Source organism: Bemisia tabaci, chromosome 6, assembly GCF_918797505.1.
Source record: "Bemisia tabaci chromosome 6, PGI_BMITA_v3".
NCBI classification, from domain to species: domain Eukaryota; kingdom Metazoa; phylum Arthropoda; class Insecta; order Hemiptera; family Aleyrodidae; genus Bemisia; species Bemisia tabaci.
This window is the reverse complement of record NC_092798.1, coordinates 18624391-18637681: the sequence shown is the minus strand read 5'-3', so window position 1 is coordinate 18637681 and position 13291 is coordinate 18624391. Positions and strand designations below refer to the sequence as shown.

General features: G+C 38.5%; 1 protein-coding gene across 8 annotated transcripts in view; it reads left to right on the top strand.

Annotated features, from left to right (window-relative positions):
* Nucleotides 1-13291, top strand: part of grh (grainy head) — a 211244-nt gene that overhangs the window by 190457 nt on the left and 7496 nt on the right. For 6 of the 8 annotated variants that reach the window (XM_072301769.1, XM_072301767.1, XM_072301772.1 and 3 more), the window contains 6 exons: nucleotides 1466-1522; nucleotides 3895-3993; nucleotides 4977-5156; nucleotides 6100-6152; nucleotides 6856-6984; nucleotides 7911-8118. In XM_072301769.1, coding sequence (XP_072157870.1) covers nucleotides 1466-1522; nucleotides 3895-3993; nucleotides 4977-5156; nucleotides 6100-6152; nucleotides 6856-6984; nucleotides 7911-8118 — 726 coding nt within the window. The remainder of the gene's footprint in view (nucleotides 1-1465; nucleotides 1523-3894; nucleotides 3994-4976; nucleotides 5157-6099; nucleotides 6153-6855; nucleotides 6985-7910; nucleotides 8119-13291) is intronic. The other 2 variants (XM_072301771.1, XM_019059450.2) reach the window with 1 other exon arrangement.

The following is a 13291-nucleotide window of genomic DNA, read 5'->3' as shown; positions in this document are numbered from 1 at the left end:
GCGTCGCATTATCCCGACACCCGACCCATTACCGCGATCCAGGTGAACCCTGGAACGGTATCACTCTTAGGCACTCCAGAGCTCATCTTCAGAATAGACTTGTTACTTTTTAAGGAAAGGTGCGTTGTTTAAACGGGGCATGCACGTATCATGATGAGCCCTGTATTGTAGGGTCCTTTGGTGTTCCGGGGCTCTTATGAAAACCGACTTGTTTCCTCTCAACGACGAGGAGTACATCTGCTGTCCGCTGCGCCTTTGCGTTTTGTACTCGCACATGTAGAGCTCATTGTTGGTCGTCTCACCGATGCCGACCACCTATTCCTGCTGCCTTTGAGCTGCAAATGAACTTGTCATCGACTCGTTCCCCGCAACAAGCCTAACTAATCATTACCTTAAGTAAATCATCCTCCTCTGCCTCTATCCCTTTTTCCGCCCATTACCGACGAGGCTCCAGCTCTGTCAACAGGGCAACTCTGGAAGATAGAGATCTAGCGGTTAGCGCTGCTTGGCTCACGGATCAAAATGCCTCTCATTTATTGCCGTTCAAATATTTAAATGTGGACTTTTAAGGATTTATCTCCTCTGACTTAGGGGCCCCCGGGCGATAAGGCCCCGAACTTGCCTTCGCTGCGTATTATCGTCCGAATCGGAGCGTGTTCGAGGAAGGAACCGAGTTTTTAGGGATGAGGAAACGTCTGCTCCTTCTTGGTTGGTCCCGAGTCGGTTTGTCGGCAGAATCCGTCGTTTTCCAGACGAAGGAACGAACTTCACCAGAGGGGCTTGGAGGACAAGGCGCATAAGTGCAGTTTTTGCTGTTTCGAGAAATATGCGTTTGAAGTTTCGAAATGACGCATGGATCCTTATGGCGGAAAGAAAGTTCAAACTGACTTTTAGAAGTTAAAAATTGGAATTTGGAAGCAAGTTTCCACAGAATAAACATTAAGACTAGTCTTACTTAAAATCATTTATAGATCAATTTTTTTAGAAAACTGAACTCATGCGCCTTGTCCTCCAAGCCCCTCAGATTAAGGTCGCAAAATTCCCATGGTCAATTATATTTTTACCAGGAAACTTTGAGGACTTTTCAGATAAAGTTTCGCCAATTTTTCTTCTGATTGCACGCAAATATCAAATTTATAAAATTTCTGTTCGGGAAAGTCTACTGTGTGCCCTGAAACGGGTAGAAAATTTTGTCGACCATTTTGAACTAGCAAGGCACCTTCTTACCCAAAAAATTTGATTTATACAACTAAAACATTCGACATGATAAGCGGGCTTCGTTTCCATTTCTCATTATTGTTTTCTTTTGGTCCGTTTTTTTATGAACACACTTTTAGCAATCCTCTTATTACACTCAAGAATCTTATCTATCATTTTGATAATTTTTAATATAGGATTTATCACTCTCATTTTAATTAATCTGTAAACAGCCTTTAGTAACTTTAGTTTGCATCATTTGTTTCAGATTAATGTAGCTGTTCAATGTTTGAGTACAGACTTCAGTAGCCAAAAAGGTGTAAAAGTAAGTATATCTTCAACATTCTCCTACGTACTTATCTTTCTTATAAAGTTCTTTATAAATTCGTACTTATATCGGAGGATTGATGTTCGAATGAACCTAAGTGCTTGATATATGATTCGATTGATACCGAGATTTGCCATTAATGCTACTCTGTATTTCTTCTATAGGTCGGGAAAAACTTAAATTTTTGCTTTCAAAAAGAACTCCCAAACCATATATGTCTAATACAAGCTCTAAGCATCTTTCAAGTTTCAATCCAGAAAATCGTTTTGATGAAGTACTAGCGCCTGTCAAAAATTAATTCGACAATTAATTTATCTTTTAATTGCTCGAATCATTTAGTCATCACGATAGCTAGAAGATTCTGAAGAATTCGTAGTCTCGGAAACGGAAGGGAATTTCGTGCAGGTACTTCCTTTGTCTAGTCACATGAGCAGATGTTTCTGAGAACCTCGGAATGTTTATTAATACCCATTTATTTTTCAACCGACCAAGGACTCGCGGAGATTCGTTGATTTTTGAAATTTTTCATTGACCGCACCCGTTTTCCTCGGATTATGTCGCAAGGAATATTCATATTTCTGCCGGTCATAATTCCGGCCTTGTCGTGTGACCTACTGTTCTAATTAAATCAGACTAGAGAGTAATAACTCAAGTTGCGTAATTTCCCACTTTAAAGTGAATCAAGCAGAGGTTTAAAATAAAACGGCCGGGCTCGGTGTTTCCCATTCTTATGAGATGTCACCATAAATATTCTCGGAGTGTGAGGGAACCGGTTCCCAGAAATTCTGTGCCCGCTCCGAATGCGATAAGGAAGGAACCGAGCGGGCCGACCGAGTTATTAAACTCTTTCGAGTGTCCTTATTGTCAACCGTAGAAAATATAACATTGTTAAAACAATACCAGCCTCACTTATTTGGACATAAATAAACGAAAACAGAAACTTTTACATCGCGGCCTCGACTCGGATGCACGCATGCCTGTAACGTCCAAGCGGTGATAATTTGTATCAGTGCAACTTGGACGCCGAATTTTACCGACCGACTTCATCTGAGGAGCTCTGCCGTGCTAAGGAAGAACGCCGTATGAACATTCAAGAGTTGCCAAATTTCCTTCGATAAAATGCTTATTTTTGGGGAATGTTGTGAATAGTTTTCCTTGAGATTTTCAGGAACTTCGGGTGAAATTGGGAACAAAATCAGCTGAAAAATTGAAAGGGAAATATTCATAAGTTTACAAGCAGTGGCGTGGCGTGCTTTGCGATGTATCGATCGATCTGTCATTTGGACTGCATTTTGCAATTTGGAACTATAAATTCTGGCCCGGTCTAAAAACAACGTATGTGCCATTAGTTTCCTTATGCACGTACGTGTTTCTTCAGATGAGACAGAATTTATAGCTCCAAATTGCAAAATGCAGTCCATTTAAACCTATAGAAAAGGATCGATGAACAGGGTGTTCGCAGCGAACACCTTAATAATCGACTCCTTACCATAGGTTTAAATGGCATAACAATCGATACATCGCAATTCACGCCACGCTACTGTTTACAAGGAAATTAGTGTTTTATCGAATGAAATTTGGCAACGCCTGAAGGTTCATACGGCGTTTTTCCTTAGCACGGCAGAGCTATGATCCAGGAGATGTATTGTCGTCTCAAATGTGGGGCTTTGTCAACAAGAAACGAAATTTTTTATTTATTAGATGTAATCTTAAATTTTTATATTAATCTCAGCTCGAAGACACTTGTCTCCGTGGAGGGCTTCGGTGGCTCTTCCGTCGTGTTTGTGTCGGTCATCAAACAGCAACTCAAGAACAAGAAAATATCGTGACATATTTTAATAAAAGAATTTTAAATTTACGATTGTGCTTTTAAGTATACTTAAATTATAATTTTGATAATGTCACCTGAATATGATAGGTTCGCGCATTTTTCCTTTCATTGTTTTTTAAGTCTGCATCATTAATAAGTTGAGAATTTATTTTTAACATTTCAACCACTTGCTTGTCATATTTTTAAAATACCACTGGTTTATTTTGAGAGTCTAGTATGACTTGAGGCTGTAAAAAAATTCGATGTGGATCAGGAAATGCCTGAGTTAATCCGAAAAATACTAAGCCGTTCAACGAAGACTGAATTCTTTGGAAAGAGGAATGAATCAACAGACAGAACTTAAAATTGACAACGGCTCAAGGTTACTTTCCATTCCATTTCTTACAAGAGCGGGAAGCACGATTGATTGATTTTTTAAGTGAGGGCACGTTACTGTCTCTATTTTCAATCAGTTCTAAAATTTGATCGGTATATTTTTTTAGTTTTATGCTCTGAGACCATATATTCTCTAAATTTTTAATGTCTTTTTTGATTTCAGGGTTTACCATTACATCTTCAAATAGATACTTATGAGGATCCTCGAGATGGCCCAGTTTTCCATAGAGGCTATTGCCAGATTAAAGTATTTTGCGATAAGGTAAGCTTACTATACCTGCATTTCTCACACATTTTCATCATTACCCTAAGCTCGCTGACCCTCTAAATTTTCACTTTTCGTCAAAGTTTGTTTGATCGTTCTATCGGGCCGATCTCTATGATTTTTGCGGCTCCTGATATGAGTTCTGCCGAGCTAAGGAAGAACGCCGTATGAACCTTCAGGCGTTGCCAAATTTCCTTTGGTAAATCACGAATTCTCGGGAAAATTTGCCAATATTTTTCTTCCAATTTTTCACGTAATTTTGTTCACAATATCACCCGAAGTTTCTGAAAATTTCAAGGAAAAATATTCACTGCTTTCCTCAAAAATAAACATTTTATCGGAGGAAACTTGGCAACTCTCGAATGTTCATACGGCAGAGTTGGCCTTAGATGAGCCCACTCTGTATTTAGATCAACGTCAAGGGAGTCCCGCAGAGAACAGTAGATGAAAAATATTTACAAGTTTTCCTGAAAATTCGTATCTTATCAGAGGAAATTTGGCATTGTCTGAAAACCCATACAGCGTTCTGCTTGGCAGTTTGCACGGCGAATAATATTTCTCACGTAGCTCCGATATCTTTGTTAGTCTGCACTTCTCTTTTGAATCATGAAGTGTGCTTACAGCCTTTTTACCCTTACCGTGATTTAATTTATCTTCTCAGGCATCAAAAAAGTTTTAAAACTTCCAGTGCCAAAAAAATATAGCACTTACATAGTGTAGAAGCAGACCCTACGGTAATTTTCAACTGTTTTAAAGAGCCCCTCCCCCCAATCCCCTCTCAAAGATATGACCTTTCTGGGTGAATTTTACCATATCTTAAGTCGAATATCTTGTAGGAATGGAAACCTTAAATAAATAGTGGTCCAACAACACCTGAAATTCATATAAATCTATCAGCATCGTCTATTAATATGACGTAGGATCTCCAAAAGTGACATGGTACAATTTAATAATTTTCCCTCGTATTTCCTATGTTTCAGGGTGCTGAAAGGAAAACGCGGGATGAAGAGAGAAGAGCAGCAAAAAGGAAAATGACTGCAACTGGAAGGAAAAAAATAGACGAATTGTATCATCCACCTGCTGAACGATCAGAGTTTTATACGATGAGCGATACCACCAAACCTCCTGTCCTATTTACGCCAGCGGAAGACATTGATAAGGTAAGAGAAGTTCAATTCACAGTAAATCCGTATCGAAACAGTATTTTTAACAGTGTGATACTTTGTTTCAAAGGGTAGTAGAAGATTTTGATCAAACATAGGGATATCATTACATCTCAAGCTCGTAATTTACATAGGAGTAATCAACCAAGGCAACGAAATAACGTGCACTGGAAAAAAAAAACACATTAGATCTAGAGTCCAGACTCTTGAAAACATTGACAAAAAAAAATACTCTTGATTCAATCGGATTTTTGCTTGAATCAAAACGAAATCCGCTTAAATTAAGAGGCTTGGTTCTTGATTTAAGCTAGATTCTGATTGAATCAAGAGTACTTTTTCTTGTCGATGTTTTTAAGAGTCTGGACTCTACATACAATGTGTTTTTTTTCCAGTGTGGTAGAATCCACGGCAAATAAGTTTACGCACATCTAGACTGCGACAGGAGATTGCCTGACGTCACTTTTACATGTAAAACAAATGGAAAATTCAAGATGGCGGATCTTGTCGCAGTCTAAAAGTGCGTAAACTCATTTGATGTGGATTTTACGCGGTAATGATCCATTTTTAGTTTCTGGTCTGGTCGTTGTAAAGAATAGCATAGATTTTTTTTTGTTTTAAACTCCGAAAAATATTTTCGGATGTTAATTTCAAAACTAAAACACGTAGATGAAATATTGGCAATTAGCATTTACATCATACTTTCATCATGGTATGTAGGCGCTGCGTTTATACTTGATGCAAATTTTCTTCCTTGGAGACTTGAACGCTGGGTGAGGAAAGGAATATCGAAATATGTTTTTACGACCTCCTCATTTATACCTTTGAGAGTTGTTTGCGTGGACTTTTTTCATGTTGTTTTCCAATATTTTGTAAGTTGCCTCTCATTTACAAAAGTGAAGTCAAACTAATTCTAATTCTTTTTGTTCTTCTTCTTTTACAGCTCACCTCAATGGAACTACAAGGCTTTTACGGACATGAAACTGATACATCTAGGTAAACTATTTGTTCTTTATATTTTATTTAAATTGAAACGTAAAAACTTCTCTGCAGCTGAATGATTGATGTTCCCAACACTCATTGAGAACTGTACAGAAACCAAAACATTTTGATGTATTGAGATGTAAAATATACCAATATTAAAGTGAAAAATTCACGAGTATTTTGCACACTTAGTAGCCGTTAAAATATTAATAGGTATTCGGTGGTCTCGAATACAAACACATTACATGGAGTTTGTACATTATATTAGAGTGCATTTGATGCTAGAATATTTCGATGTATACATGTTATCTAAAATATTCCAGTTTTTTATTAAAGTCACTTATATAGTAACGGACACTGGAAAAAAAACACATTGGATCTAGAGTCCAGACTCTTAAAAACATCGACAAGATAAAATACTCTTGATTCAATCGGATTTTTGCTTAAATTAAGAACCAAACCTCTTAATTTGAGCGGATTTTCTAAAATCTAAGCTAAAATCTGATTTAAGTTAAAATCTGATTGAATCAAGAGTATTTTTTTTTGGTCAATGTTTTCAAGAGTCCGGACTCTAGATCCAATGTGTTTTTTTTTCCAGTGAATCTTAAGTATTTCTGACTATTCAAATTTTCGCATGCAAATAGATAAATTGCTCATAACTTTTGTGTAATTTATCTTTCAAATATCACTAATCGGACTTTCTTTTTTTCAATAGTTTATCAAATGGCGAATCAGGCCCTCTGAAACACTCTCCATTTTTAGTCCATGGTGCTGGGAAGATCCAAGGCTCAACGCCCACTCAAACTCTTAAGTTCCACAATCATTTTCCTCCTGATACGCACAGGTAAGATTCTCCCCCTCCCACTGATTATCTCTCCTTTTCATCCCAGTAGCCCAAGTTTTTTCAGAATTTCACAATTTTTATTAATTTTTATTCGCTGAAATAATATTTGTCGATAAACTTTTCATTATGAGTGCGTTATCAATTCATCATGATAGTGTATGTGTGCTAACGCATTCCTTAAATATCTTCTATCTAAGTTACCTTTTCTAAGATTAGCAACTGTTAAGTTTTGGGCACAGGTCGTAAGTAGAACCTGAAGCACACGAAATAAAAAAAACCATGGATTATATGAAGCAACCGAACGTGACTTAAAACATTTCTTGAAAAAAAAAATCCAAGTACGAAACCGCACGTATTTCCATTGCAGTGTCTCAAAATCTCTTCTCCATACTAGAGTCCCTTTATACTGAGAGTCAAGACAACACCCCCACATGGAGTCACAAACGGGAATAAAGATTACACAAATTGAACGTTTTTCGTAATCTTTGATCGGCCCATTCTCAAATTCCTTTCTCCGTTCCTTCTCTCATTCCGTTTGTTCCTTGCCGAACCCGTAATTCCCTGGTCCATTCGAGATTATAATCTTTGCAATCGATGAAAATGTAATCTTTATTCCCGTTTGTGACACTGTGAAGGCCTAAAATACGGGAACCAATCAGAAATGGATTCACATTTTCTTGACTCTCAGTATAAAGGGACTCTACTCCATACCATTCCGGTTCAGAGGCCGGAAGGTCCGGGCGCAGCACCCGGAGCAATCGAACCTACGGCTCCAGCATCCGAAACTTTCGGCCTCTGAGCCCGGACAGGACGGTATGCCATACAGCCCGAGCCCGCAACTTTTTTTTCGTACTATTGTTATTCAATTTTGATACTATGTCCACAATCCTCAGTTTAAGACGCAGTTAATTGTGTTTGATCAACAGTTATAATTTCTCTCCTTGCAGCGATAAGAAGGATCTTGACAGCGGTCTGACGACGGACGGTAACGTCTTCACGAGTCCCCCGCACAAGCGACCGAAAATCATTCCTCCGATAAACGAGAGAGTCATGCTCTACGTCCGCCAGGATGCAGACGATGTCTACACACCTCTGCATGTTGTCCCTCCGTCAGTGCAAGGTCTTCTCAACGCTGTAAGTAAATCATCGCTACCCATTTCAACAGTATTCCACCATAGCTAAAATACAATTTCCTCCAAAAGTATGCATGACCTGTTTTCCTCTTCCCGTTTCTTTTAGAGTACCCACATACGGGAGAGTATTGCCATTTCGATCCTTTTACAACAGAAAAAGTTCGCCGCTCTCTGATTGGTCGGCGAGTTTTAGACTATCATCGGAGCCCCAAAAGTTTGCCCAATGTAAACAATGAATTGGACGTATTTCTGTCAAACGGAACTAAGCGCCAAATTGAGTTCCTTTTGAGGAATTTAGAATGCCGGATAGCGCGTTCTGTCAAACGGAACTAAGCGCCATGGAAAAGCATTGCGAGTATAGGACGGAATGAGCCCGACGCCCGATTCCAACGCCAATCCAAGTCCCCCTCTACCTTCCTCCTCCGATGGCGCTTAGTTCCGTTTGACAGAAATACGTCCAATTGAGGTAAGGTTGCGGAGGTTAGTTCCATAAGAAACATACAAGTCGCACGAGGAGAGGAAGATTGACCTAAAATTCATCTCATGCGCGTATGGGTTATGGAAAAAGTTTGTTTACATTGGGACAACTTTGGGACCCCGTGAAGCCTAAAACTAATGAACCAATCAAAGAGCGGAACAGGGATGGCAATACTCTCCCGTATGTAGCTATTCTAGTGTCTTTCAGGGGCGTGGCGTGCTTTGCGATATATCTGTCGCAGGCAAATAGTGAAATCAGGCATTTTGTCAAATGCCTAGGCAGATAGTTAAATTTTGACGGTCTATAACATTTCGTGAATTTATGGCGAGGAGATCGCGAGTTTCAATATTTTGGAAAATAACGAATCAAACCTATGAACTCTTCTTGTTCTCTCTTTATTGCCTCTCATATTTTAAATGATGAAATTCTAAAATTCTGCATTTTGATAACATCTGAAAAATTCCAGATAAGTGTCTGTACGGAGCTAAAAAAGGTTAAAATACTATTGAACGATCAATTTTACTGAGAATTTTTCTTACCGAGGTATTAATTATTTGTCAAAATTAGGAGAAGAAGGAGAATTCAGTCTAAGTCAGCATATTTGACTATGTGCCTAGCATTTGACAAATGCCTATTTTACTATTGCTGCGACAATCGATGATCGCATTTGAACCTATGAAGAAGGTCGATAAACAGGTGCTCGCAACGAACACCTTAACAATCGATTCTTTACCATAGCTTCAAATGAGAAAATATCGATAATAATCGATCATTCACGCCTCGCCACTGGTTTCTTTTTGTTTACTCGACTAAAAGTGTGTGCGGTCATCCCGTAATCGAGGCGTTGGGTGCAGAAAGGCCATTCCTAGGTTGCGGTGTTTCAGAATCTTCAGAGCTAATTCATCCATTATAGAGGAATCTATTGGGCGAACTTTCTGAAATTTTTCGTTTCCAGTATTGTAAAATCATAAAGAATATTCAGAAAAAGTCACAACGAATTGGATACATTAGAGTACCTGTATAGCGAGAGTATGGACAGATCGCTTGATGGAGGGCTTAGGGCCCAAAAGTGCAGCCACCCTTCTAACCAACTTCTAACGCACAAAATTTCACTGCCAGTCTGCAGGTTCCAATTCTAACCAAGATGGCCAAGAATGTACATAAATGAGCGTTCTTCCGCAAAATTGAGTAAATTTATGCAAAAACTGAGTCAAACACGTGCTTAATAAACGACGGTTCGTAACAATAGTATTAGTAAATCGTTCTGAATAATTGAAATTCATAGGTTGGCTGCATTTCTGGGCCCTAACTTTATCCGCAGAAGCATCGGTGAAGGCCTGATGGATTTTCGGAGTTTCACATCTGTCCATACTCTCGCTATACAGGTACTCTAGGATACATTTGCTTCAATCATAACGGATAAAACTTAAGCGGGGATTTGGAGATACCGTAACCAAGATTTGCCCGCCCTGAACCCGAGCTTCAATCACGTGTTACTAAATCTGCTGTTCCTCACCCCTTTCCCTCACACTGATATATTAGTAAACAGCAACCGATATGAGTGATGTAGGTACCCGGTGCCTAACCGAACGAAGCACGCGAAAAAGTAACATGGCTAATTATGATAATTTTACGCACTGAGAATACTAAGATGTGCCAGGACGATAGAACTCTCTTCTGTGAGTCATTAGGACATTTGCAAGGGGCGATCTAGATTTAACGATAGCTCGTTTGAAAAGGTAAGTCAGTAGACCAAGATTGATTTTCGAAAAAAAAAAAAAAAAACTCGGAGGCTTCGGGTGTGGTGTCACATGGATTAGTCGCCCCAAAAATTACTCGCCCATAAGATTTTACAAGCAGAACGCGATTTTTACTCTCGGGAAACTGACCCTTGCCAGCGGTTTTTTTTTCGAGGACAGAGTAACATTTGACGGGACACAACGAGGGTCTCCCATCCGCACGGGGGTCTAGACACGAGACCTTGGTAGTTGGTACCACTGCGATATGGAAGCGAATTTTCAATCAATGTGCAATTAATAATTCGGAAATTATAGGAAGTTATCTTGTTGCGGGAGAAAACATTCTAGTCAATGCCTATTTTAGGTATTCAAATTCAAATCAAAATCTTCAATGAAATGAAAACTTCAAAGGAGGTTACAGTGGTGCCATTTTTGAAAATTTGGTCAGGGAAGCGGATGAGGTGTAATCTTATTATCTTTATTGCTTCGCCAACTTTTACATTCCCCCAAAAAACTGAAATTTATGCTGTAATTATTTTTCCCACCATACCTCGATGTGTGTCGTATCTTTAAATTTGGGTCTCAAAAAGAGAATTATTGTCGCCAATTCGTCCGTTCCAAAATGATATAAAAAGCTCCACCCAAAGGGTGCAAAATTGACTCTAACAACTCAATTTTTTACAAGAAGATGACTTCGTAGTTTCTTTTCGAAATGCCGATTTTTCCTCGTAACCAGAAGAAAAGCGGTGAATTTTTTTGTAAAAATAATCGCCGAATAACTTCCCTGCAAAAGTACAATTCACGAGCGATTATTTTGCTACGTTGAAATGTAGTTACCGTTATTATTGTTTAGAAAGTGACAAATCATGGCATTACTTTAGCAATCAAACTGAAATCAACTCAAAGATTTTTTTTTATGAGAAGGTATCCATTCTTTAGTAAAATTTTTGAAGTTGCTGCTTTTGGCCGAATTAATGCGATACAATAAGACGCAAAATATTAGCGAGGATGAGGATATTCTGTTCAAATAGTTTGAATCATGAGTAAATATTTAGAAATACCTAGTTCAGTCAGTATGATGCCATGTTTCTCATCAATATATGCCAAAATACATCACCAGTGTCAAACTAAAAACATAGGAAGGCTACTGCTGTGTTTTAGCTCTTAGGGAATGAATTACTTCAGTGACTTAAACGCACGGATATGAAAATAAGCGTATTCCGATGCTCCAAAAGAGGCTTCATTGGAAGAAGTGCTCATCGATGAATCTATCCTATAGGCAGGTTTATTCAAAAACCTTTTAGTCTTTTTCCTTCAAACCAAGATCTGAGTCTGAAACAAAATTATTTCAGTAAAGAGATGTTATGCACTCGAATTGGTAATTAAGACAGAGTTTAGAAGGAAGCAGCCATTTTCGATAACGTTATGCGCCACTTCATGTTAAATTTAAAAGCCTTCGGTCCGTGCATTAAGTGTTGGAGAGTTCGGATTTTGTTTTTGTCAGCTTGGTGTATCTCAAGGAAGTCTTTCATAAGATAAAATAAGTATATCAAAACAAAATGAGGAAGCATTTTGAAGAATTGCTCGAAGCAATAGTCAATTATCCATAATTTTACATTGGCAGGTTACTCTTTATTTATTAAAGAAATTTTGAAGTGTAATTCATCTTCAAAAGACAGATATTCTAGCAAAACTCTCGGTAATGAAAAAGGTTTTCTGAGTTTTTTTTTCTCCCGAGAAAACTTCTTGAAGTGCATTAAATAATACAAAACCGAAGCGAATACGATATCAGCCAAACTTTGTACTTTTTGAATCACATTTAGGTATAATATCGTGACAGTAACAAAATTTAGGGTAACTTGTTAGAGAGAGAGTGTAGAAATGATGCTCCTCCACTTTCCATGGAGGCCTTAGGACCCAAAAATAGCCCCAAAATTGTTTTGATAATAGATGATGGGAGGGGGGGGGGGTTGCCAACTGTTGACGGTTATCACCAGCCGCACCCGCTGCCAACTTTACAATATCAAATATTTTCTGTAAAGCAGCACACGATTGGTCTTAAAACCATGTGAACACGTCTTGAAAAGCATTTGAGTAAAGTTCCCGTCGCGCTGTTTGCAAATGAAATCACATTTAAAGTCCTCCTCTCAAACATCCGTCATTTTTGGGTCCTAAGTGCTCCATGAAGCTTAAGAAAGTGGCCGCCTTACGGCGATACTCTCTATCAAGTTACTCCAACAAAATGAGAAATGGTTGTATCTATACGCGTTAAAGGGTGTCTCGTTTCTGTGAGCTTAAAATATTACGCACAAGACCATTAGCAAATATTAAACTCATATTCCAGAGCTTTTGAAGTTGTTTTCAAGTCAGAGGAAGTCAGCTGAATATAAAGATAAATGGATTTTATAAAAATCGATCGGTCACTCAAAATTTTTGGAAATGCAGATTGAGGGGGAAAACGCTCTGTTTAGATGTCTCTCTCCTGCCCCAAACTTTATTCCTTACATCTCTGGTACCAAAGAAAGGATTGGAAGAATTTCCTTCATCCATTCACGCCAGATATATGCCAGCAATCAACAACCCCCATAGAGAGAATAATTAATTCCCTGGAAGGACGGCTAAATTGCATCAACCCCCCCCCCCCCCCCAAAAAAAAAGATGGATGTAGAATCTCGTTAATAAATTTAGTATCACACTACAACCGTGGAACTACATTGTCTTTCGCATGAATGGAAAAACATGTAAATATTACAAGGGAGCATTATCATCTTTGCCTTATTAACTTGTGCTTTTCCTTCAGACCAATTGGATTTAACGGACAAATGTAAATCGTTTTGTTTGCTTACTTTGTATGCTGCTTGCTTCAGCCTCTGGTAAGTGGTCGCTCTGTGCCTATAATATAGCTTTTTCATTTACTAACAAGCATGCTTTCGCTAATACCTTCGCGTCGCCACTGC